General features: G+C 36.5%; 1 protein-coding gene and 2 long non-coding RNA genes across 6 annotated transcripts; all 3 read right to left on the bottom strand.

Annotated features, from left to right (window-relative positions):
• Positions 1 to 9,043: 9,043 nt before the first annotated feature.
• LOC110938455 lies at positions 9,044 to 9,860 on the bottom strand. The gene is made up of 3 exons (XR_002591410.2): positions 9,603 to 9,860; positions 9,420 to 9,507; positions 9,044 to 9,315 (listed from the first exon to the last, which is right to left on the bottom strand). It is a non-coding gene; the product is annotated as an uncharacterized LOC110938455 (long non-coding RNA).
• Positions 9,861 to 11,432: 1,572 nt separating this feature from the next.
• LOC110938456 (OVARIAN TUMOR DOMAIN-containing deubiquitinating enzyme 7-like) lies at positions 11,433 to 12,476 on the bottom strand. 2 transcript variants are annotated; one of them, XM_022180777.2, is made up of 5 exons: positions 12,429 to 12,476; positions 12,265 to 12,349; positions 12,043 to 12,180; positions 11,785 to 11,908; positions 11,433 to 11,597 (listed from the first exon to the last, which is right to left on the bottom strand). In XM_022180777.2, the coding sequence occupies exons 2-5, from the start codon at positions 12,316 to 12,318 to the stop codon at positions 11,530 to 11,532; spliced, it is 384 nt and encodes a 127-aa protein (XP_022036469.2). In that variant the 5' UTR covers positions 12,319 to 12,349; positions 12,429 to 12,476; the 3' UTR covers positions 11,433 to 11,529. The 2 variants fall into 2 exon arrangements, with proteins under 2 accessions (XP_022036469.2, XP_022036470.1); XM_022180778.2 differs by having other exon boundaries at positions 11,433 to 11,608.
• A 778-nt stretch (positions 12,477 to 13,254) lies between these two features.
• On the bottom strand, positions 13,255 to 14,421 carry LOC110938457. Of its 3 annotated transcripts, none has more exons than XR_004894044.1 (4): positions 14,093 to 14,421; positions 13,910 to 14,007; positions 13,538 to 13,683; positions 13,255 to 13,394 (listed from the first exon to the last, which is right to left on the bottom strand). It is a non-coding gene; the product is annotated as an uncharacterized LOC110938457 (long non-coding RNA). The 3 variants fall into 3 exon arrangements; XR_002591411.2 differs by having other exon boundaries at positions 13,538 to 13,689; XR_004894043.1 differs by having other exon boundaries at positions 13,538 to 13,796.
• Positions 14,422 to 25,381: the final 10,960 nt, after the last annotated feature.

Below are 25,381 nucleotides of genomic sequence, written 5' to 3' on the forward strand. Positions count from 1 at the left end.
GGATCCGACACGTGTGTTAGTATAACCTTTGATTATTTTTGCACTTTTGCACTTGTTTAAGAGATTATCTTAGTTATTGTAGTAGGCCCCTCTTTTGAAGGCGACGTTACCCTCAACCCAGTAGTTTGAGTCAGCAAGGATACAATCCTAAAGGGTCGGATTATTGAAAGATAATGAATTAAGTTATTAATTATTAATGCAAATTGTGGTAGGCCCCGCTTTCGGCGGTGACGTTACCCTCGGCTAAGTAGTCTGAGTCAGCAGGGATACAGTCCTAAATAGCCGGGTTATAGTATTAATAGTAGTTAACTTATGAGGGGGTCAAAGAGTTTGGATCCCCGCCATCCAATACCTATGGGCATTGAAGGAGATCCTACTAAAATTGACCCAGGTCCCAAGCAGGACCTCTAAACGCTGAACAAGGGCAAGACCCTTACCAAACCGTTCCCTTAACCCCCGACCAGGTAGCCAACATACCTCCATATAGACCGTGGAGATATGAATGGTGAAAATCTTTTATTTTATATAGACAGTAAAATAACGCCAAGACACCACGGACAAACGATAAGGAAAGATCACCTTCAACATAAGTAACTAGTTATTAAAGTCATTAATACAAAACCAAATAAAAAGTGCAAAAGATTAAAAATAAAAAGTATTATACTAAACACTTGTCTTCACCAAGTGATGTAAGAGACTTAGGCAACCATGGCCTTGATTGTCAAGAACTCTTACGATCAATCTTGGATCCCGAGACGACTCACACACTCTACGATGGACAATGGATGATGGTGGTGGATGATGGTGTTATGGTGGTGGTGGGTGGTGGATGAAGTGTGAGAGAGGTGGTGTGCCAAGGGATGAGATGGAATGAAACCAAGCACCCCTATTTATAGGCTGAACAGAAGGCTGGGCACGGCCCCGTGTCCGCTGGACACGCCCCCGTGCCCGTCTGACACTCTCTCTCTTCATTAATTGTAATTCGCAATTACAATTAATGCGCCTGCTGTACTTTCACCACGCCCCCGTGCCCGCTGGACACGGCCCCGTGGTGGGCAATGGAAGCTTCTACTAGTTTATCTTTTCTGCTGCTTCTTGGGCACGGCCCCGTGTTCGCTGGACACGGGGCGTGTTCAGTCTTCTGTTTTCTCCTCTTTGCCTTGGGGGGTGCCGTTGAGGGTCCGGGCAGTCTACTTTTATTCCTTTTCTTGTATTTATGCTAGAATTAGTTGTCTTTTTGCTTCTTTTGTGATTTTGAGCTCATTTCATCCTGAAAATACAAAAGAAAGACAAAAACACTCTTTTTCCAACATTAGTACTTAAAAAGGGTTAGTTTTATGCCTCCGCCCATTTAGACAAGTAATCGACTGCCACAAGTATATATTTGTTTCCCTTTGAAGGTGGGAAAGGTCCCATGAAATCGAGTCCCCACACATCTAAGATTTCACAGACGAGAATGCCATTTTGAGGCATTTCGTTTTTGGAAGAAATATTACCTGATCTCTGGCAGGCATCACATGTCTTTACAAGGTTTTGTGCATCCTTGTAAATGGTTGGCCAGTAAAATCCTGAATCAAATACCTTTCGTGCGGTACTTGCGGCACCATGATGTCCTCCGTATGGACCTTCATGACAATGACGGAGAATTCTTCGTGCTTCATTACCATGGACACACCTTCGGATGAGCTGGTCGGCACACATTTTGAAAAGATAGGGGTCTTCCCAAAAGTAATGCTTTACATCAGCAAAGAATTTCTTTCTTTGATGATGTGGCCATCCTTTGGTGACTATACCGCTAGCTAGGAAATTAGCGTAGTCGGCATACCATGGCTCTTGTCTACTCTCCATCATTTCCAAGGATTCCGTGGGAAATTTCTCGTTGATTTGCTCGTCTCTGGTTGTTTCCAAAGCTGGGTCTTCTAAGCGTGAGAGATGATCTGCAGCAGTGTTTTCTGCTCCTCTTTTATCCTTGATTTCGATGTCGAATTCTTGGAGGAGTAGAATCCATCTGATCAAACGGGGTTTTGCGTCTTGTTTCTTGAAGAGGTACCTGATGGCTGCATGGTCTGTATAGACTACTGTTTTAGAAAGAACAAGATAAGAACGAAATTTATCAAAAGCAAATACCACTGCTAGTAATTCTTTTTCTGTAGTTGTATAATTTTCTTATGCATCATTAAGAGTTTTACTAGCATAATAAATTGGGTGGAAATGCTTTTCTTTTCTTTGTCCCAAGACTGCTCCAACAGCAAAGTCACTTGCATCACACATGATTTCGAAAGGAAATTTCCAATCTGGCGCTATCATGATAGGTGCATTGACTAGCATTTCCTTGAGGGTTAGAAATGCTTGATTGCATTCCTTGTCAAAGATGAAGGGTGCATCTTTTTCAAGTAATTTTGTTAGAGGCCTTGAAATTTTTGAAAAGTCCTTGATAAACCTTCTATAAAATCCGGCATGTCCTAGGAAACTTCTGATTGCTCGTACGGAGGATGGAGGAGGTAATCGAGAAATAGTTTCTATTTTTGCTTGATCAACTTCCATTCCTTCGCTTGAGATTTTGTGACCGAGTACTATTCCCTTTGTTACCATGAAATGACATTTTTCCCAGTTAAGGGCGAGGTTAGTTTCCTCACATCGGGATAGCATTCGTTCAAGATTATCGAGGCATTGGTCATATGAGTCTCCAAAGATGGAAAAGTCGTCCATGAAGACTTCCATTGTCTTTTCTATCATATCATGGAAAATGGCCACCATACAACGTTGGAATGTTGCAGGCGCATTACATAGACCGAATGGCATGCGTCGATATGCGAAAGTTCCGTAGGGACATGTGAAAGTCGTTTTCTCTTGGTCTTCTGGTGCTATCGGTATTTGAAAGTAACCTGAAAAACCATCTAAGAAACAATAAAATTTATGACCGGATAATCTTTCTAACATTTGATCAATGAAGGGTAAAGGAAAGTGGTATTTCCTTGTTGCTTCATTTAATCGCCTATAATCTATACAAACTCTCCATCCTGTGACGGTTCTTGTTGGTATTAATTCATTTTTCTCATTAGTTATTACCGTCATACCTCCTTTCTTTGGGACTACTTGAACGGGACTTACCCACGGGCTATCGGAGATAGGGTAGATTAGTCCGGCATCAAGTAGTTTGATGACTTCATTCTTAACCACTTCTTGAACATTGGGGTTCACTCTTCGTTGTGGTTGAATTACCGTTTTGTAGTCATCATTCATTAAAATTTTGTGCGTGCACATGGAAGGGCTTATTCCTTTAATATCTACAAGCTTCCAAGCGATCGCGTTTTTGTGTTTTTTAAGTAGGCTAATTAATTTCTCTTTTTCCACGTTACTTTATTTAGATGAAATAATTACAGGTAAACTACCATCTTTGCCTAGAAAAGCATATTCCAAACCTTCAGGAAGTTCTTTGAGCTCAATGGGTGGGTCTTTAGAAGACACCTTATTTTGTGGCTCATCTAAATTAAGAACCTTAAAGGTTTGTTCTATGGCTATTTCTTCTTCGTCAAAGTGGTCTTCTTCGTTAGTCGTATCGGGTGGTTCAGCTTCATCTTCAATTAGGGGGTCATTATTGATATTTCATTGAACGCTCAAGGTCTATGCTCCTTTTGAATGCCCCTAACTGAAGAGGTAGATTGTTGAATTTCCAGTTTTTCAAAGCTTTATGAGTTTGTACAAAAGGTTTTCCCAAGACTAGTGGGGCGTCATCAAGGATGATGAAGTCGGTTGGGACTATCAATTGATTTGTTTGAACCAAAACATCTTCAACTACACCGATTGATTTTATCACTTTTCGATCGGATAGAAAAATGGGAATTTGAAGTGGAGTAAAATCACTAATACTTAATTTTTCAAAAATGTAGTTAGGCATTATGTTAACACAAAGATCTTTATCATGGTGATATTGCTAATAAATGAATTTTGAAAAAAACATGGAACCGGTGTAATGTTAATTTCAAAAGGGTCTTCTTTTATTAGCGAGGTTTGATCATTAGTTAACTTAACACTTACTATTTCTTTGATTTTAGCACTAGTGTTTAACTCTTTTAAAAACTTGGCATGAGGGGTTACTAAACAATGATTTTTGAAAGTAGGTGACAATAGAGTAATTTCTTCAAAATTGGACTCTTCATGAATTTTAACATTATCGGACTCACCTTTTTCGTTGTTTAACTCATGTGTCGGTTTTTCACTTTCTTGTTCTTCCATTTTTACATTTTCAACTATCTCTACGTTATTATTTTTTTAATTCTTCTCTTGCGCGAGATTCCTCTTCCCTTGCGCGAGATTCTTTTATGTAACGTTCGATAGTTTTAATGTGTTCTAATATCCTATTGGTCACTTCGGTGAGAGAAAAAGAATTTGGATCCTCAAAGCTTGAATCCGGTTGTTCGATCCTTGGCTCCTCATAATTCTCATATGAAGTAGATGGCTCACACCATTGTTCTTCATTGTAAGTATATGATGGATAAGGGTCGAAACTTTGTTCTTCATAGTACTCATATGAGGTGGGTTGTTCACACCATGGTTCCTCATAATAAGAATATGAAGGTGGTGGCTCATATCTTGAGTCTTCAAAGTATGAGTATGAAGGCTCATACCTTGGTTCATCAAAATATGAGTATGAGGGAGGAGGTTCATACCTTGGGTCTTCATAGGATGTGTATGAAGTTGATGGCTCGTCCCTGGGCTCCTCATAGTAGTTGTATGAATTGGATGGTTGATATGAGTTATTATATTGAACCGAGCGTGTGTTACGACAATTAGTGCAATAATTACCCCTATAATCATCCTCATCATAGGTGTAGTTGTAGCCTCTTGAGTATTGATCCATAAGAATCACTCAACAGACCACAACTGAGTCTCGGGACCAGAAAACAAAAATAAAGACGGAAACAGAAGCTGGACACGGCCCCGTGTTCAATGGACACGGCCCCGTGTTCAGGGTCTGTATCTGGGCGTTTTAATTAAAGTTACTGGTCACGTTGGACACGGGGGCGTGTTGAGTGAGCACGACCCCGTGTTCAGACTCTGTATCTGGGTATCTAACTAAAAATATGCAGCACGGGGGCGTGTTTAGCGAGCACGGCCCCGTGTTCAGGCTACTGTAAATGCAAACTAAACTAAAATGCAGAAAAATGTGCGCGCATTTTAAAAAAAGTTTTGAAAAACTGATTAGGCCGTCGATTTTAAGCTTTCTTAAAATCCTTGTGTCCCCGGCAGCGGCGCCAAAAAAACTTGATGCGTGTGTAGTGTAATATAATTTAGATGTATATTTAAGCCCTTTTTACACTTTTAGCCAAGTTTTAAATTTATAAAACATGATATTTATTAACACTAAACACACATATGGGCAAGTGCACCCATCGTGGACGTAGTATAGTGTTGGTAAGATACCGAGGTCGTCCAAGGACACAAGAGCTTTTAATACCGGTTTATCCTCAACGTCTAATCAAATCAAAAAGTGAAAAAAATTGTTTTAAACTAAGAAAAATAAAAACTAACTAAATGCTGAAAAATAAAATAAAATAAAAACAGATAGACAAGATGAATCACTTGGATCCGACACGTGTGTTAGTATAACCTTTGATTATTTTTGCACTTTTGCACTTGTTTAAGAGTTTTCTTAGTTATTGTAGTAGGCCCCTCTTTTGAAGGCGACGTTACCCTCAACCCAGTAGTTTGAGTCAGCAAGGATACAATCCTAAAGGGTCGGATTATTGAAAGATAATGAATTAAGTTATTAATGCAAATTGTGGTAGGCCCCGCTTTCGGCGGTGACGTTACCCTCGGCTAAGTAGTCTGAGTCAGCAGGGATACAATCCTAAATAGCCGGGTTATAGTATTAATAGTAGTTAACTTAGAGGGGGTCAAAGAGTTTGGATCCCCGCCATCCAATACCTATGGGCATTGAAGGAGATCCTACTAAAATTGACCCAGGTCCCAAGCAGGACCTCTAAACGCTGAACAAGGGCAAGACCCTTACCAAACCGTTCCCTTAACCCCCGACCAGGTAGCCAACATACCTCCATATAGACCGTGGAGATATGAATGGTGAAAATCTTTTATTTTATATAGACAGTAAAATAACGCCAAGACACCACGGACAAACGATAAGGAAAGATCACCTTCAACATAAGTAACTAGTTATTAAAGTCATTAATACAAAACCAAATAAAAAGTGAAAAAGATTAAAAATAAAAAGTATTATACTAAACACTTGTCTTCACCAAGTGATGTAAGAGACTTAGGCAACCATGGCCTTGATTGTCAAGAACTCTTACGATCAATCTTGGATCCAGAGACGACTCACACACTCTACGATGGACAATGGATGATGGTGGTGGATGATGGTGTTATGGTGGTGGTGGGTGGTGGATGAAATGTGAGAGAGGTGGTGTGCCAAGGGATGAGATGGAATGAAACCAAGTACCCCTATTTATAGGCTGAACAGAAGGCTGGGCACGGCCCCGTGTCCGCTGGACACGCCCCCGTGCCTGTCTGACACTCTCTCTTCATTAATTGTAATTCGCAATTACAATTAATGCGCCTGCTGTACTTTCACCACGCCCCCGTGCCCGCTGGACACGGCCCCGTGGTGGGCAATGGAAGCTTCTACTAGTTTGTCTTTTCTGCTGCTTCTTGGGCACGGCCCCGTGTTCGCTGGACACGGGGCGTGTTCAGTCTTCTGTTTTCTCTTCTTTGCCTTGGGGGGTGCCGTTGAGGGTCCGGGCAGTCTACTTTTATTCCTTTTCTTGTATTTATGCTAGAATTAGTTGTCTTTTTGCTTCTTTTGTGATTTTGAGCTCATTTCATCCTGAAAATACAAAAGAAAGACAAAAACACTCTTTTTCCAACATTAGTACTTAAAAAGGGTTAGTTTTATGCCTTAATTGATGTGATTTATATGTTGCATTTTACACACATCACCCACTTGGCTTAAAAATACTAAAGTGGATGTTTGATCAAAAGACCCACGTATTGACCCTGGTCAGAGCCAATGGCGAAGTGAAGTACATATCAAGGAAAGAAGCACTAGGCCTTAGTGTTGAAGATTTGCAGGATCTCCTTGAACTTTCATTGTGTAGGGATGAGGATGACCAGAGTGCAAAGGAATTTGAAGCTGAATTTAAGAATCAAGCTACAACACTCTTGATGAGTAATAAAGGTCCTGAATAATGAAGGGTTTTGGCATTATCTGTTCCAGGGGGAGATTGTTGGGATTGAACCCTAACAGAGGAACAGATAATGTAAAGCCAAAACCGGATCACATCAGTGGACTATTAATAAGCAGCAGTTTACTCTCTGCTTTCCCCTTGACAGTGATATTCTAACAACTGATGAATCTTAAGTGCTGCTCACTACAACAACTGATGAAACTAAACACTGATGATACTCTTAAAGACTGCTGAAGGCAAACACTGAGCTCTATCTACTGCTGTCTCATAAGTACTGCTGAAGATCCAAGCACTGCTCATTCAAAGACTGATCACCTTTTGAAGAAAGCACTGATGATTCAAGTAACCAGTGCTTAGACTACAACAGTGGAACGTGAACAGTGTTAGACTTGTTTTGTATTGTATTATTAATCAGTTGTTAGACATCAGTAGTTTTGTATAGATCAGTGTTTATAGTTTGTTAGGTCGTTAGATGTCACTATCATGGTGACGTCAGCTGAGGTACATCAGTAGTTTGGTTTGCCTATAAATATGACAGTACTCTGTAATGTTATATTTGATTGTTTTGAGTGAGTTTCTTCTCCTCAATTCATCCTTTCATCTTGTGCAACCAACCCTGGAGTATCTGGCTGAGGGGGAGCTTAGTTTATGTAAACATGCTGTTATCATTTGCTTTGTATTTTCAATCTTTCGACTCAATGAAAAGCACTTGTTTATCAAACTACTTTCTTCCTTGATTGTGTTTATACAGTTTGTATCCATTTTCGCTGCACTTTACATTGTTACATATTCATTGATCTGTCAAGTTCATACAGACAAACACAATCATGAGAGCCTCAGATCCTAACACCTTGTTCGGTGATCGGTGTGGGGCCAAGGTGGTGTATACTCACCGAGTGAGAAACCGAAAGAGATGAGAAAGAGAAGATAAAGAGGAGAGAGAGAGAGAGTTAATGGTGGGCGCCCCAACCCCTTTCAACCAGTCACAATTTTTTTTAAATTGTTTACCACTCTCTATGTGTTTGACCATTGCTAGTGATTGAGTGCAAAATGTGAAGTGGAATAGGGACTTGACATGACATTATTAGTTAGAAAAAGTGTTTAAGCACTCACCATTTGGTGACCACTCCCTTCACCCTAAGTACATGAAGTAAGACGTGTTTGATGTTAGTAATGGTGTATACTAACTAGTCAGATAAACTTTTAACACAAAACTTCAATTTGGCTCGTTTAATATGAGATTTCAAGCTTGACTCGTTTTGAACACTATGTCTATAACTCAATCTCGACTCATGAGTAAATTTGCAAACTTGAACTTGACTTGACTCGTTTATTATTTAAGATATGTATTTGTTTTCATTACAGAAAATTAAGTTATTGCAAGAGGAAAAAGAACAAACCTAAAGTTTTAAGTTCTTTACGGTTTATATACTTAGATTTTTTATTCTTATATACAAATGTGCACGTTTATGTTCACATGACTTATTTCTATCATCTATACATATAATAAAAGAAATTAACTTTTGGACACTTGTCATCATATTAGGCCATAACTTATTGATAATTATAATTTTAACTAGGTTATCACCCGGGTATACACCCGGGTAGGAAAAATTAATTTACGTTAATCGAATTATGTCGTTAGGAAAATTTAGTTTTTAATAATAAAAGGTACATAAACAACATTTTCAAAGTCATTAGCATAAACGTCAATTTCGGGCTCACGACACACAAAAACTAAATAAACACAACCTACATAAGCATAAACGTCACAAACGTCACCATCCGGGTTCATTTTTATTCACATCACGCCATTGACAACTTATAAAAAAAAGAAGGGCTGCAAGTAATTTTTGCATCAATTTCAGTTTAGAGTTATTGACAACTTATAAGTGTGTGCTTCAAATAGCAGCTTCACATCAAAGTTAGGTCCGTATAGTGTGAATTTAGTGTACAAAAATTATAAATAACCAATTGTAGTTCTTGCCTTGATCTTAGAAAACTCAATCAGCTCAATCTCAAAGTTAAGTTGGGCATCCTTTGAAAAGCTATCTGAAATAGAAACCGGGCAGTCATCATCGCCATAGTGCAATTCAGGCTTCATTTTAAACTGAAATCGGTAACACCAATATAAGTTTTAAAAATCAATAACAACCCGCATGACAATCAAAATTTGAAACACTGAATAAACTATGACCATTACTCAATACTTACCACTGCAAGTTCACAATGTTGATTCCTTCTAGCAGCCCTAATATCATCTTGCTCTTACCTAAGACCTGCCTTATTGGGGCGCATTTGCCTATAGCAAGCAAATAAAAAAGTGTCACCGAATAAAAAACCAAAGAAATTTATAAATATAACTTAAAATGTTACATAACTAAATATAAGCGATACCTTGACCCATTGGTATTGTATGCCATTTTCGTCCAGATGTAACCAGGGGTTTCATAATCAATTTCTCAAACTGGATCAACATGTGAGTGTACCATGGTTTTGTAAAGTAAAGCAATTAAGCACGTATTTTCAGCCCAAAACAATTAAAAATGATACCGATGCAATCTGGAGAGGGGCGCAAAAGCTCTTCCTTGACTTAAGGGGCTTTCTACCACTTCGGATGATGCGGACAGAGTTCTCTCATGATGAAATACATGATGAAATACAGGCTTAAATAGCCAGCAAGTGTTCAGTAAAAAGGCTACAAACCTTCAATATGACACGAACATCTCAACGCTAATAAAGAACCACCTATTAAAAGAAGAATCTTTGTTATTATGTGATGCACAAACACAACAAATACTGAACAATAACTGGTGGTATGTAAATTACTTAGAATCATCTACTCGATTGGAGATGTGAAGCAAACTCTTTATTATGCAGAACAACTCCGATTAAAAGGCATTCCAATGTTCAAGACTTCAACTTTCAAGTTTCAGGTAACATGCAACTTTCAAATGTTAAAATTTAACCAACATTTGCTTTAATGTTATATTCTTCTTCCTAAACTTTTGATTATGGGGAGCAGTTGAATCAAAATTGACATCTCCTAATTCTTATAATAAACGTACACCAGATGGGACGATGAAATGCATTTGTGATTATAAACTATGAAATTTACCTTTGACTAACACAAAGGGTGTAGTGAATGATACGGATAGCAAACTCGTTGTGCCTGAACTCACATCGGAAAGAGCATTCTTCATACGCTCTATTCCTGCATCTCTACTCAAATGCATTACTCTTTCCCTCAACAGTTTCTAATCCTCCGTAACCTGCATTCAAAAATGTTCAAAAAATTCTCCACTTCTCCAATTCTCATAATTCATTGACATAGAAAGAATTAAATTAAAACCTGTTTCTGAATAGCTCTCATATCATGTGCAAGATCAATAGTTATCTCCTTCAGGTGTCATCTTGCATTTTTGCATCATCGAGATTTCCATTTGGCATGCAGCCTGCACCAGATCCTCCTCTAATGCAGCCTCTAAAAATTAAAATAACAATTATTTTAGTTTTTAGAGGCTGCATGTGATATTAAATAACATCATCATATGCTAAAAAATGGCCACTAAATTTAAATGGCTAATAGAGCCGAGAAATAATCAAATAAGGACTGCAACAACACCTTTGTCGTCTCTTATGCGGCGTTTTATTAGACGGCCATCTCCTAGTACATTCCGTACCTGTAAAACGATATACAAGTGGAAATATACCAGAATTAGTGTTCAAATGAAAAGATGTATGCTTCCAACTAAGAAAGAAAAAAAAAACATTTGCAGACCTGAATAAAATGGATAAGGTCCACTTCAAAGTTAATTTCTTCGATACCTTGTACGAAAGGTATCAGAGGGCTTTGACTTAAGTACTGACTTGTTACATAATTATTGCTTTCTCTCCCCGTGACATTGTTCCGATACCTATTTCAAGACCATTAGGTACCTAACATAGCAATATGATGAACACCATAATGGATATGAGTGCGAATTTAATGGCTTGTTAATTCAATTTGATGCAACTGGTATGCTAAAGTCGTATGAAATGCATGTGAGAAAGGACTTGATTCCTTAGTGTAAAGGCATCCAGATAAGCAAGTAAAGAACAAACCTCACTGAACTTAAGAATATTCATAAGTTGATTTCGGTAATCCAATGCATTATCCGACTCAATCTCCTGGCTAACAATGGACATTACAGCAAGTACAGGTTTTAAGCCATCCTAAAATAGCACCAGCCTGTAGTCCATCAGTGAAGGCAACATCATATAAGCTAAAACAACTCACCTATTCAACACTCAAATTATAAAGTTAAAAGTAGATAAATACCTTTTAGTTAAGATGAATCATTATATAATGACTTACAAGATCAAGGTCCTCTTTTTCCACTATTTTGATGTCTGCACTTTTCCTATATGATTTAATTTACTTCACAGTTCATGAAATATGTTCAGCCTAATTGCCAACTAAATCATTTTTATAGCATTTCCTATATTAAGTTAAACTTTGGAAGAACAATAACAGTTGCACTATAGAGCAAAAAAAAATCTGACCAGCAAACGAAAAGATGTACTAACCGGTCCTTACCATGAGAATTGTCGTCCACTGAATAAGCAACTCCATCGTTTTCAACCAATGATTCTCCAGTTCCTTGACCTGTTATGATAACCTCTATTGCAGCATCAACATCTCCGTCCACTTGTAATAACACCTAACAATTATACAAGATAAACTACACTTAATCTCCAAAGAAAGAGTAACGTTAACTTGTTCAAAAAATAGCCCATCCACTATCAAACAAAAGCTGGCCAACGACATATAGTATATAGTATATTAGCATTATACCTGTTGAATTTTCCGCTTATCTTCACATCTGCTTCCAGCTTTCACAGTTCTAACTGATTCTGCCTTAGTAGACTTGGCGTCCGCCTTAGAAACAGCAGCGTTAGTTTGATGGGCCTTCACTGAAAGATCAACATCGGCCTGTTCAATTAACTAACGGTTATTACTCTATTGTAAGTGAAGATAGATATCATTATAAACAGCTAAGATGACATCAAAAAACACCTTTATTATAATTGGTGTGGCTGGCCCATTGCAGGGGTCTTCCTTTAACCGCATACTATTTTAATGCTCCCAATCATGATAAGACCTGCAGTCAATCTTAAGACTTTAATCCATGTTCCCTATAATAGCTTTTTTGAAGTGTTACTGTTTGTAGTAGTACTTACAAATGGACCATCTTGGCATCGAAGTTGCTAAAGTTCTATATATACCAGCGAGTCGATGACTTCTGTAAATAAGATCATTAAAGCTAAAATATCTATACACCATTATTTAAAAAATGGATTTTCTTAACGGGACAAAATAATGAAAAACCAAATGAGGTTGTGCACAAATTAAGATACTAAAAAAATAAGAAACAAAAATTCAAACTGGGGTCCAGTCAAATACAAACATGTAAAATCAGTCTAAAAAATGGGTCGAGCAAGATTATCAGGTTAATACATATAGACTCAGATTGGGTAATATGTCAAAACGGGTTATGTCATGTTGGCTAATGGGTCAAATCGAATCGGACCAAAATGCGTTCATGTCAAACTGGTCAAAACGGGTCATAATACATTTTTTGGGATTCGTTCAAAGCAAATGTTATGTTTCTATCTGTAATATGCAAACTGGTTAACCCACGCTGAAATAAACAACAGTACTTAACTGGCTGAAATTAAAAGCAAACTTATAGCGATTTCAGTTATAAGGAATCTATGTTTCGATAACGGGTCATGTCAGTTTAGGTGTCAGGTTAAAACAAATTGGGTAACAGACTAATAGGTCAAAATGGGTCGCATCAGGTTGGTTAATGGGTCAACAACTCAAATCGGGTCACTTGAGCTTTTGTGTGTGTTGTATATATTTTAACTTTACATAAACCTATATTTAGATTAAAACTAAAAAATGGTGACTGGATTTAGATATCTAAAGCATTACAGACAGATATGGATTGGGTTCACCCTAAAGTTTCAGCAAGATCATGGATTTAAGAGGCTTAGTTACTACCGGATGATTTAGGGCCATAAATGTTGAGGATACACCTGAACTCTGTCTCTAACTGTTCGAAGTGTCCTCTAATACAAACAATACTTCAGGAATCCAACTTAGAACTTTTGATTCCGTCCTTTACTTTCAATCTATAACATCTGTAAACAAAAATATAATAATAATAATCAAATCTTTTGGTTTGGGTCAAGAGAGTGTCTCACCAACATAGCAATATTTTCAGTCGACCAGTTATGACACGAACACGTAATGGACAAAACCCATCATGACCTAAAAAACTAACCTTTTTCTAAGTCCATCTGTTATGACACGAACCCGTAATGACCTGAACCACTTCTGACTTGTAACAAACTCTGACCAAAGCGTGTTCCAACCCGAACCTGTCTCGACCCAAACAGGTCTGTAGGTATAATCGTGCATTTACAACCACTGAAACTTTGTGTAAAAACGTAGTGCCGATTAGAGATGCTTTCGTGGAAATCCAAAATAATTTATAGAAAGCGATGAAACCGATACTCTGAATTTGGTAGATTACGAAATACCTAGTCATACAAAGCTAAAAGAAAAAAACTTGAAAGTCAAGAGTAGATACAAATAAATAGCATATATTTTAAAAAATAAAAAAATGATATATGTATGGTTGCAGAATGCTGACCTTTGTAGTTGGATGTACTTACACCGACTAACCACTTCACTAACTAAACATCATCATCGATACGGCTACCATTTAGGTAGTCTTCCAACACCAAACGCCTGAAACAAACCGGAAGCATAATGGTAAGAAAATCGCTAAGTGTAGATCTAAGAAAACATAGACTAAAAATTTATAGCGACTTACTAATGAAGCAGTCTCATCCTCTCTTGCATGCATAACCCTAAAAAGCATTTCGGATCCAGCCGACACCATAACACACCTTCATTCTTCTTCAACGTTCAAATCAACAAACAACAACAATCGGATAACCACCGTTCGTAAACATGAGGATTTAGGGTTTATATCACAATAAAAAACAAATAACATGATTGTTATGAACAAATCAACGAAAACATTTGAACAAAAAGAAACCCAAATCTGAACAAATCGATGTAACAAATCTGAACAAAAAAACCCTAATCTAAACAAATTAATGTAACAAACCTGAACAAAAAAACCCTAATCTGAACAAATCGATGTAAAAAAATCTGAACAAAAAAACCCTAATCTGAACTAATTTGAACTAAACGTTATCTATACAAAAAATATCACAAAACGTGGTATTTATTCATGAAGAAAACATGCCTGGAGAGTAAACCGTATTGATTCATCAATAATTATCCTCGTCTTCATCTTTGTCTTCAACATCAACATCAATAATGAATAATGAAGCATCAAGATCGGCAAAGAAGAGCGACATGAAGAAATTTGATGGTGTCGGTAGGTGGGAAAAACCAACAATTGAGACAAGTCTTTATATGATCCGAATAGTGAAAATCGGTGCCTTCGAATCAACAAAATGAATGATCTAAACATAGGGTAACTGATTCAAGTTTCAACACGAAGACGAAGAGAAGCGACGGTGGCAGATTTAGGGTTTTAGAACTATTAAATACACGGGTCATAATGGATCCCGTGTCTGCCCGTTTAAAGGAAAAAAAAAGACCCGAATTTTTGGAGCCAAAACCAATTTCAAGAATGCATGAGGTGATGCCATCTCATTTTCCAAGCCCTCATAACATGACACATAAGCCCTTATTTATCATGTTTATATATATATATAGATTTAATCTCTTCTAATTAATTATAGATTTCTAATTAATTATAGATAATCCTCCTACTAAATATTATTTAGTTTAATTATTACTTTTATATTTATCTATTTATTTCAAATTCAAACTTAATTATCTAATTTGATATTAGAGTAATTACGATTTTAGCCCATGTGGTTATATCACTTTTACCCTTTTAGTCCAAAAAGAAATTTTTTAAACACATGAGCCCTCAACGTCTTTTTTTTTTCTAACCCTTTTGGATCCCAACATCTTTTTTTTTATTTTATGATTTTCTCGCCTCATTTAGTTATCTAATTTCATATTAGAGTAAATTACGATTTTGGCCCATGTGGTTATATCACTTTTACCCTTTTGGTCCCAAAAGGATTTTTTTAACATCTGAGCCCTCAACGTCTTTTTTTCTAACCCTTTTGGACCCCAACATCATTTTTTTTAATTTTATGATTTTCTCGCCTCATTTCCAAACTTATCTTATATTAATTAAATAAATAAATGAATAATGAACTAATATTAAATTTCATCCTACTTTAAATTTTGAATACCATTTTTCTATTTTCTAATAAAATATGATTCTAAAATTTAAATTGTTAATTTAAGATATTTTTAAATAAAACAAATTATTTATCACGAAAACCAAACTTTGTATTAATATATGAAATATTTTTATTTTCATTGCTAAAAAAATTATTATATCGATTTTATTAGATAATTTATAAATCGACTTTTCAGAATTGGTACCAACATTTTATCACTCAAATAGATATTGATTTGCTTCTTGAATAATATATCTTCTTTTCAAGAACTATCTTCACAATCACCATATCCATCGCGTATCGAGTATTATCCATTAGTATATTGAAAGATATGACTTTTTTTATTATTGGTATATAAAATTAGATTTATTAAACTTGTGCAATACATGTGGTTTTTTTATAGATATACCTTTTTTATTATTTACTATACAAAATTACATTTATTCGACCCGTGTAATAGATGAGGTTTTTTAAGATATACCTTTTTATTATTTGATATATAAAATTAGATTTATTCAATTCGTACAATACACGGGGTTTTTTAAGGATATATATTTTTTATTATTTAGTAACGAAAATTACATTTATTCAACCCGTGTAGTGTAATACACAAATTTTTAAAGATGTAACTTTTTATTATTTGGTATATAAAATTACATTTATTTAACCCGTGTAATAAATGAAAATTCTTAAAGATCTATTATTTTATTATTTGGTAAACAATATTACATTTATTCAACTCGTGTAAAACAAACGGTTTTAAAGATATAACTTTTTTATTTGATATATAAAATTATATTTATTCAACCCGTACAATATGGTTCTTATAGATATAACTTTTTATTATTTAATAAATAAAAATTATATGTATTCAACCCGTGCAATAAAAGAGGTTTTTAAAGATATATTGTTTTATTATTTAATATATAAAATTCATTTATTCAACCCGTGTAATACACGGGTTATAACCTAGTTCTCTTATATGTTAAAAGAGTTTTAAATTTAAAAAACAAATAATATATTTTGTTACGCGTGTTTTCGCAATAGTCAGACCATGTGTAGTGGTTAAGAAAAATAATGCTCCCGTCATGGGGCATTATCCGACACGTGGCAGTCCAGTCAGCATGGGCGTTTTCTTAATAACGCCAACATCAATTTTCTGAATTTTTTTTAATATAACGCCTAGTGTAATGGATGAGGGGGCGTTTTGGGGCATTTTTTTTCAATTTTTTTAAAAATCACGCCCCACTACGGGTGGTCTTAGTGTTTAACGTAAATCCATTTATATTATCATATATAATTGTATTTGCCATGTAATTAGTGATATACTTATTCATAGATATTAACATATTTTATACAAATAATAGGCTTGTTTATTATCTCAATCCAAATCAATATCTTTGTAAGAACTTCAAGTAAGAAAATCATTATTAAACGTGATTCATCTTTGAACCATTTAAGTCTAGTTCAATTAGAACTTTTAGTGAGTAATTTTAGTAGCTTATGAGTGAGTCGGTAAGATATCAATGTTAAGGGGGGGCGGGGCACTCTTGTGATGAGTCTCCGGATTAAATGCTCTTGGTGATTCCATCACGAGCAAGTGATGGATTGGGGGGGGGGGGGATCACCATCACGGAGAAAAAGTAAAGAAATAAATGTGTGGTGGATGAGAAAAAGTGAAGGAATTTCTTAAAAAACGGCGCGAGTTCAAATGATGAGCTAGAAAACGCCCCAACCCATTTAACCACTTGAAGCCCTGACTCTAGAAGATAAGGTGACATGTTTTTATTAGTTGGTGAAGTGAGTTAACTCAAGTGATTAATTTGGGGAGTGACTCTTCCCCTGAGAGCGATCTGGTCAATAAACAAAGACAACTTTCAATCCAAGATGATATTTCCATGTTCTATATTAATTACTCAATGGTCACTCAGATGATGAAATGAAGTCGAAATTCATAGACATTGGCCAAAGTTTTGAAATACTGAAGGTTGTGTCCTGACCACCCAAACTTTTGAGTTTTGAATATATTAGTCTAAAAGTGACCTGGTTCACTCAAAAAGAATAATACATATCATCATTTTTTATTAGTCTCTATCGTGACGCTATACTGGTCCAACGTAATAATAATAACATTAATGAACAATTATAATGTAATTAATCACACACATGATTATTTGTACTTTTGCGAAAACCATTGTTGAGTTTGGTTAGGGTGGATGGTATGGTAATGGGGAGTGGGGCGGGGAGGGAAGTTTACCGAGGGGTGATGTCGTGTCGGCCTTCAATTGGTGAGCGGTGAGTGGTTTGGGCGGTGACTACCCACCGGCTCAGTGAAGAAGAGATGTAAGATTAAAGATATTATGTTTAATATTTAATCTAGTAGTCATTATAATCATTTACATAATATAGATCAAAATATATAATAACCTATTAAATAATTAGTTGGTAATTGTTGATGGACCATATTACCCTTATTAACTAATTGGGTTTCCTCTTGGGTGCTTATATAAGGAGAATTATGTAGAGGTTAAAAGGTTACACACTTAGACATAACCAAATCAGCATAACATCAATCGGCCTCTTCTCCACAACCGAATCCCCTATTCGGTTCTCATCATCACCATCATCATTCAGCACCCTAAGGATGAACCAGATCACACTGACAACTATGTCGAACTCGATGTCATCTTCTCTGACTGGATTCTCCACTGCATTGTCTGCTGTAACAGGTATGTTTTCATGTTTTCCATTATGTTTAAACAGAACTGAACCATCATGTGGTATCAGAGCATATGTTGATTATTCAGTTCTGTTTTCGTATCCATCAATTCTGGGATAGAAATCTGGAAAACGGAATTTTGATAACTTAATAAACCTAACAGCCGGTTTCGAGTCATAAAGATCCACTCGAGATCTCTGTTTCGAGGAAAAGAATTTGTTTTAAATGTCTCGAAATCAAAACGTGTAAACTTATAACCGAAATTTGTTTTAGAAAAGCCTTAAAATTCAGGTTTCGGGTTCCAGAATTTATGTTTTATTTTTTTAGGGTTCATCATGTTCTTAGGAAAATTCAAAAATTCCTTTATGTTTTGGAATGTATTTAGGATTGATGAGTGTTTTTTTCCTGTTTGATCCAATTTAATCTGTTAAGTTTATTCGAAAACTGTTAAAAGATATACAGTTATAATTATCGAAGTATTTTTGATAAAATTAGATCATCTTAAAACAGGAATCCATATCTTATAATCCCTTAGAATTCGAATTTCCAGTTATGTTTTCACATTCACAGTTGTTAACAGGAAGTTTCGAAATCCCTTCTAACGAGCCGAGACCAAGATCTCGACTCGAGACCAGAAGGTCTCGACTCGAAATCATAAGTGTTCTCAAATGTTTACAACTCGAGACAACGATTTTGACTCGAGATCATAAGGTCTCGACTCGAGACCACTAAGGTTTCGACTAAGGGCTTCAATCTTCCCAACTCGAGACCATGGTTGCGACTCGAGACCTCATAAGGAGTCGAGATCTCATAATTCACAGCAGTCGAGACCATGATTACGAATCGAGACACTGAGGTTGCGACTCAAGACCTTAATGAGTCGAGACCTCATAATGATGAGTCGAGACTTGACTCGAGATGTCACACCCTGGCTTTGCGGAAGCGTGGGTTATTTGGTGTGACTTCTTAATACCATAGCTTAATCACAACAAAGCTATATGAAAGTAAAACCATGATGATCATCCATTGATTGAAGTTTTAAAAGTAAATACGACAACATTGTTTTCAAACGTCGACACATGCAACGAGTTTACAACACATCGTAATAAAACCTTGTTCATAAGACACAACCACAAAACATGAAACAAACACAGTTTAAGACTTGTGACTCGTCCAGGCAAAAGTCACAACCCCTAAACTTGGATGACATCACTTCTCTACGCAGCAAGAAGACATAGCATACCTCGCCAGATCCCTAATTCCCTGAAATACATGTAAGTTGAAAAATCAACAAAAGTTGAGCGAGTTCATGTAAAAGTGAGTATGTAAAAACCTTTGTAATACATTTGTATATATGAAAATCCCTGGTATGTAGCAAATAAGGAAAAATGAGATCACTATTGGTTTGCAAGACCAATGATATGTGTGAAGTGCTGTAGGAAGACTCAAACCTAGCAGATTTTTGCGTCGGGCTTAAAGTCACCCCGAGGTCCGTACAGTTGGGCCTGGAGTTGGGCTCGCTACACCCAGATAGATCTACCGCTAATGACCCTCGGTCCTACAATGAGAATTAATGGCCTCTAGTTTCCGCCTACCCACTCACATGATCTAAGTAGTAACCCTCCTTACGCTAACCATACCATGTATAAAAGTATCCGTAATCATAGTAACATGTATTTCACCCCCGAAGTATAAAAACTGAAAACAGTTAAGAGAAAAGGGGGACAAGAACTCACAGAAGTGCGTCTCGAAATAATCCGTCCCAAAACAACCTGCTGCGTGACGACCTACACGTACTAACTTCTATTAGACGGACGGCCGTGCCTTGGCTTAAGGTTTAACGTTTTTGGGAAATAGTTAGACAACTATTTCGTATTTACACTTCTTAATTATTTAATAAGAGTAAATTGCCATTTTAGTCCCTGAGTTTTGTCCAAATTTGCCATTTTAGTCCAAATAGTTTTTTTTTGCCTCTAGGTCCCTGAGTTTTCCCTTTTGTTGCCATTTTGATCACATACACCAACTCCATCCAAAAACTCCATCTTTAACCAGGGGTATTTTGGGGATTTTCATTTTAAATGTTTTCAATTGCCATTTTGATCCAATTCCAAAAAATCAAAAAAATTCCAAAAAATCAAAAAAATTCCAAAAAATTCTAAAAAATAATAAAAATTCTAAAAAATCATAAAAATTCTAAAAAAATTCTTAAAAAATACAAAAATCCGTTTCGGCGCGAACCGTTTCGAACCCGAACCGTTTCGACGGGAACCGTTTCGACCCGTACCGTTTCGTCCCGAACCGTTTCGAGCTGAACCGTTCCGACCCGTACCGTTTCGACCCGAACCGTTTCGAGCCGAACCGCTTCGACGCGAACCGTTTCGACCCATACCGTTTCGAGCTGAACTGTTTCGACGCGAACCGTTTCGAGCTGAACCGTTTCGAACTAAACCGTTTCGAGCCGAACCGTTTCGAGCTGAACCGTTTCGAACACCGGTTCAGCTCGAAACGGTTCAGCTCGAAACGGTATGGGTCGAAACGGTTCGCGTCGAAACGGTTCAGCTCGAAACGGTTCGGGTCAAAACGGTACGGGTCGAAACGGTTCGGGTCGAAACGGTTCGGGTCGAAACGGTTCGCGTCGAAACGGTTCAGCTCGAAACGGTTCAGGTCGAAACGGTACGGGTCGAAACGGTACGGGTCGAAACGGTCCGCGTCGAAACGGTTCAGCTCGAAACGGTTCGGGTTCGAAACGGTTCGCGCCGAAACGGATTTTTTGGATTTTTTAGAATTTTTTGAATTTTTTTTATTTTTTGGAATTTTTTTGATTTTTTGGAATTGGATTCAAATGGCAATTGAAAACATTTAAAATGAAAATCCTCAAAATACCCCTGGTTAAAGATGGAGTTTTTGGATGGAGTTAGTGTATGTGATCAAAATGGCAACAAAAGGGAAAAGTCAGGGAGCCAAAGGCAAAAAAAACTATTTGGACTAAAATGACAAATTTGGACAAAACTCAGGGACTAAAATGGCAATTTACTCATTTAATAATTATATTCTTTCCCAAGGATGTGGGTATTAATACATGCGTGTTTTATAATTCCGAAAATATATATTTTTAAGTCTCACATGAAAAATATATTTTAAATCACTTGTCTAAAATATTCTATCTCCAAAATATACATATTTTCCCCAAAAATATTATATTTTACTTCACACCATTTCCAAAATAATACTTTCTCAAAACACACATTTAAGAGTATTCCCCGAAAATACATCAGTTACATTTTAAGGTTCGCGTTGTAATAACAATACCGGTGTAACTTAAATATTTGTTTGTGAGGGCGTTGGTATTATTTTGGAGTCGTATTTTCATAATATTTCAAGTAATATTATTTTTAGGGTAATTTATATAGTTCACAAAATAATCATATAATCACACAAGCGTTTTCTTTGAAATATATATTCTAAATATATATTTAACAAGTTTTATTTACGAAAATCCACCTCCGACACTTGGTTATTTTGTAATAAAATCATGGCGAAGTTTATTTGGAAAAACAAGTCAAAAATATATCTATAAACACTTGTCACAAAAATATTTCTAAGTGTTATTTTCTGGAAAATTTCGCCAGAGTTTCCTATGTAACTGGAGGTGGCCACGCTTACTAGCGTATCATTTTCTTTTCAAAATTCAATCAAACAATTTATCAACCATCAACATACAACATTTAAACATCAAACTTGACAAATCAAGTCTAAATCACAAACTCATGAACTTGAAAGTTGTGTAAAAATATGTAGTAACTTTCTAACATATTTAGTAGATCTTGTCATCTTTAAAAATAAAATTTGTTTCTTGAAAACTTTATTTTTAAAGAACTTGTAGTTTTACAACTTCTAGTCAAAATTTACGAAAATATTTCTTTGTTAAATCTTCTTGTTACACAAGTGTTTACACCCTTGTTTATTCACGAAAAATGCTTTTAGTTTATGTAAGATCCGGGTTTTAATCAAGACTTGCATCTTTCACTTGGTTCTTCCGAAAAACCACTTGTAGACTACTAGTTTACTACCTTATTTTACAAGAAAATTATGTTTACACAAGTTCATGTTTCATGAGTGGAAGAGTTCATCATCTTTTACAACTTTTACACTAACATACTACTAGCTCATGTTTCATGAACATGATCTAGCATGGTTAGATGATGATCCATCCCACTACTAGTAACAAACAACATAAATAATCACAACTAACCAAGATTTTCATGATTTACACCACTAGTTTCTCTTTAACCAACTTATTCATCATACTTTCAAGACTTTTAGTTATGATCTTATGTGTTCTTGAGTTTTAGCCGTTAAATCACTTATTAACCACTTTAAACAAGAACAAGCTGGTGTTTAGAGGCACTTACTACTAGCTCGAGGCTAGGGAATAAACAAGACGTAAACAAGGTGGATAAAAGAGATATAGAGAGGTTCTTGAGCTTCCGAGTGCACCGGGCTTGCTTGAATGATCTTTAGCACACTTGTATGTAAGTCAAATAGCTAGATCGAAACTTGACGGTGGTGGTGGTGGTGCTAGTGTTCTCGGCCGAACACTCAAGGAGAGAAGAGAGAGAGAGAGCAATTTTTGGTTTGGTGATTTGTGAATGAATATGAAGACCTTGTATGTAAATTTATAATCCACTTTGTGCTTTATCCATCAAATAAAATGCTAACTAGATATTAGACATGTTTGATTAAAATAATCAAGAATTGTGGAGTGTGTCCCCACTCCCACAACCGTTCGAACTAGGGGGTATGGTTGGTTTGCAAAGGTATAATTAGGATCTAGTTAGTTTAGTTAGGATTTTAATTAGATTGTTAGTGTGTAGTGTAATATAAAGGGTGTTAGGGTGTTCGGGGACCCTAACTAGCTCAGAAAAGTATAAACAATGTCATTGACAATATTTTTATGTTCCGGGTAAAGTCCGGTTGTCCGGTTGGATATTGATCCGTTAAAGTGCTAAATAAGTATTTAAAGTGTCTTTTATAATGTTTTTAGTGACACAATAATTTCCCGACACTTTGGAAAGTGTCAAGTATTATTTTCCCATGTTTTTGCACTTTGCTAGTTAAGTTAAATGCTGAATTTTTGCACAAAGTGCAGAATTTTGTAATTAAAGCATGTTTTAGGCACATCCGGTCACTATAACTATCACCTAGTGACGCAGTTTTACAATCCTCACCTCCCCACACTCCCTACTAGTGTAGTAATCTATTCCCGGCTCATACTAGCCTTAGAGACAATGTCTGTCTAGTGCTGGCAATGTCAGCATGTTTACTGAGTTATCCGTTCACTGTGCTAACTGTGCTTTTGTGCATCAAGTTCGTCACTATAGTTCTGTGTAATAAATGGAGTGACAGTAATAAAGTATGATGCATGAATATGTATGTATCAGAAATCAAGAAGCAGTTTAACCACAATTGTAAGCAAGCACAGTAATTAAGCATTAATTAAATATTTATTAATTTGTATGGATACCTGGTTTGGTGAGGGTTGTCACACGAGATCTCACTCGAGACCTCATAACTGAGTCGAGATCTCACTCGAAACCTCATTATTTTAGGCTGTTTAATGTGAACTAAGATTTAGCTCGGGGCTCCGCCCCGAACCCCGTGCTAAGAGGTAGTTTGCTACTAAATAATTGGTTTTGTAATTACTTAGTTAATTAATCAGAATCAGATAATGTTTTACAAAACCAAAATGGCTTAACTTGAATGAGCTTCTGATTTATCATTTCTAGCCAAAGCTGATTTGATACATCTACTTATCATTCAAGTATTACGAAAGCTATGTTGAGTGTGCATCATAAACATGAGTGTCTTAATATCTGGCCAAAATACTTAACAAGTGCATAACTAAAGTGATTGTCTCAATTTCTGGCCAAAGCTGATTTGTTACAACCACTTTGCACATATGCTTAAATGATACACTTCTGGCCAAAGCTGATTTATCTTCGTTTAAGTAGAATTTTTAACTAAGTCTATTATTTTGATGTTAGTAATAGACAATATCACAGCTTCATAATGTAAAATGGTCATTATTTATGCCTGCCTTAGTTTAACGTGCCCTTAGATCACATTAGGACTTCTTCCTTAATATCATAACTTGCTCATCTTATTTCCACTATCAGCGCCCAATTGTGGGATTCCACCTTTGACTGGTGATAACTTTGCTGCATGGAAGGATGCTCTCATGCTTACGCTTGGACTGCTGGACTTTGATTATGCACTAAGAGAGAATAAGCCAACGGACCTTACTACTCAAAGTACTGTTGCTGAGCAGTTGACTCATGAAAAGTGGACTAGGTGTAACCGCATGTCTCTCATGTTCATGAAGCAGTCCATAAGCAATGCAATCAGAGGAGCCATTCCTGATTCTGAAGATGCTAAAACCTACTTGGCTTCTGTGGAGGCGCAGTTCAAAGGGACGTCTAAAGCACACGCTAGTACCCTTATCCTCAAGCTGGTGACAACTAAGTATGATGGGAGGAGCGGCATTCGCGAGCACATCATGATGATGAATGACATGGCCAATAAGCTGAAGGGGCTGGAAATGGAAATCAGTGATGGTTTCCTCGTTCATTTCATCATTACTTCGCTTCCTTTGTCCTTTGAAGCATTCAAGATCAATTACAACACTCAGAAGGACAAATGGACGATGAGTGAGCTGGTCGCCATGTGCGTACAGGAGGAAGAGCATATGAGGATGGATCGCACTACCGATGTTGCAAACTTCACCACCTCCAACTCTAAGAAAAGGAAGAACAATCAGCAGAGGAAGGATGCTTCTAAAGTCCAAAGGCCAAATCCTAATACAAGTGCACCTTCCAGCTCTAAGAACTCCTTAGGCAGAATCCACTGCAAGTTCTGTAAAAAGGCAGGACACATGCAGAAGGAATGCCCTGACTTTAAGGAGTGGCTGGCTAAGAAAGGTAATGATTATTTTATGATACTTGAGTCCTATAATTTAATTGTTCCTGCTAATTCTTGGTGGTTTGATTCTGGTTCTATGGTTCATGTTACCAATTCAACTCAGGGATTCCTTACAATCCGGAAGCTG

Source organism: Helianthus annuus, chromosome 5 (genome assembly GCF_002127325.2).
Source record: "Helianthus annuus cultivar XRQ/B chromosome 5, HanXRQr2.0-SUNRISE, whole genome shotgun sequence".
Classification (NCBI taxonomy): Eukaryota; Viridiplantae; Streptophyta; class Magnoliopsida; order Asterales; family Asteraceae; genus Helianthus; species Helianthus annuus.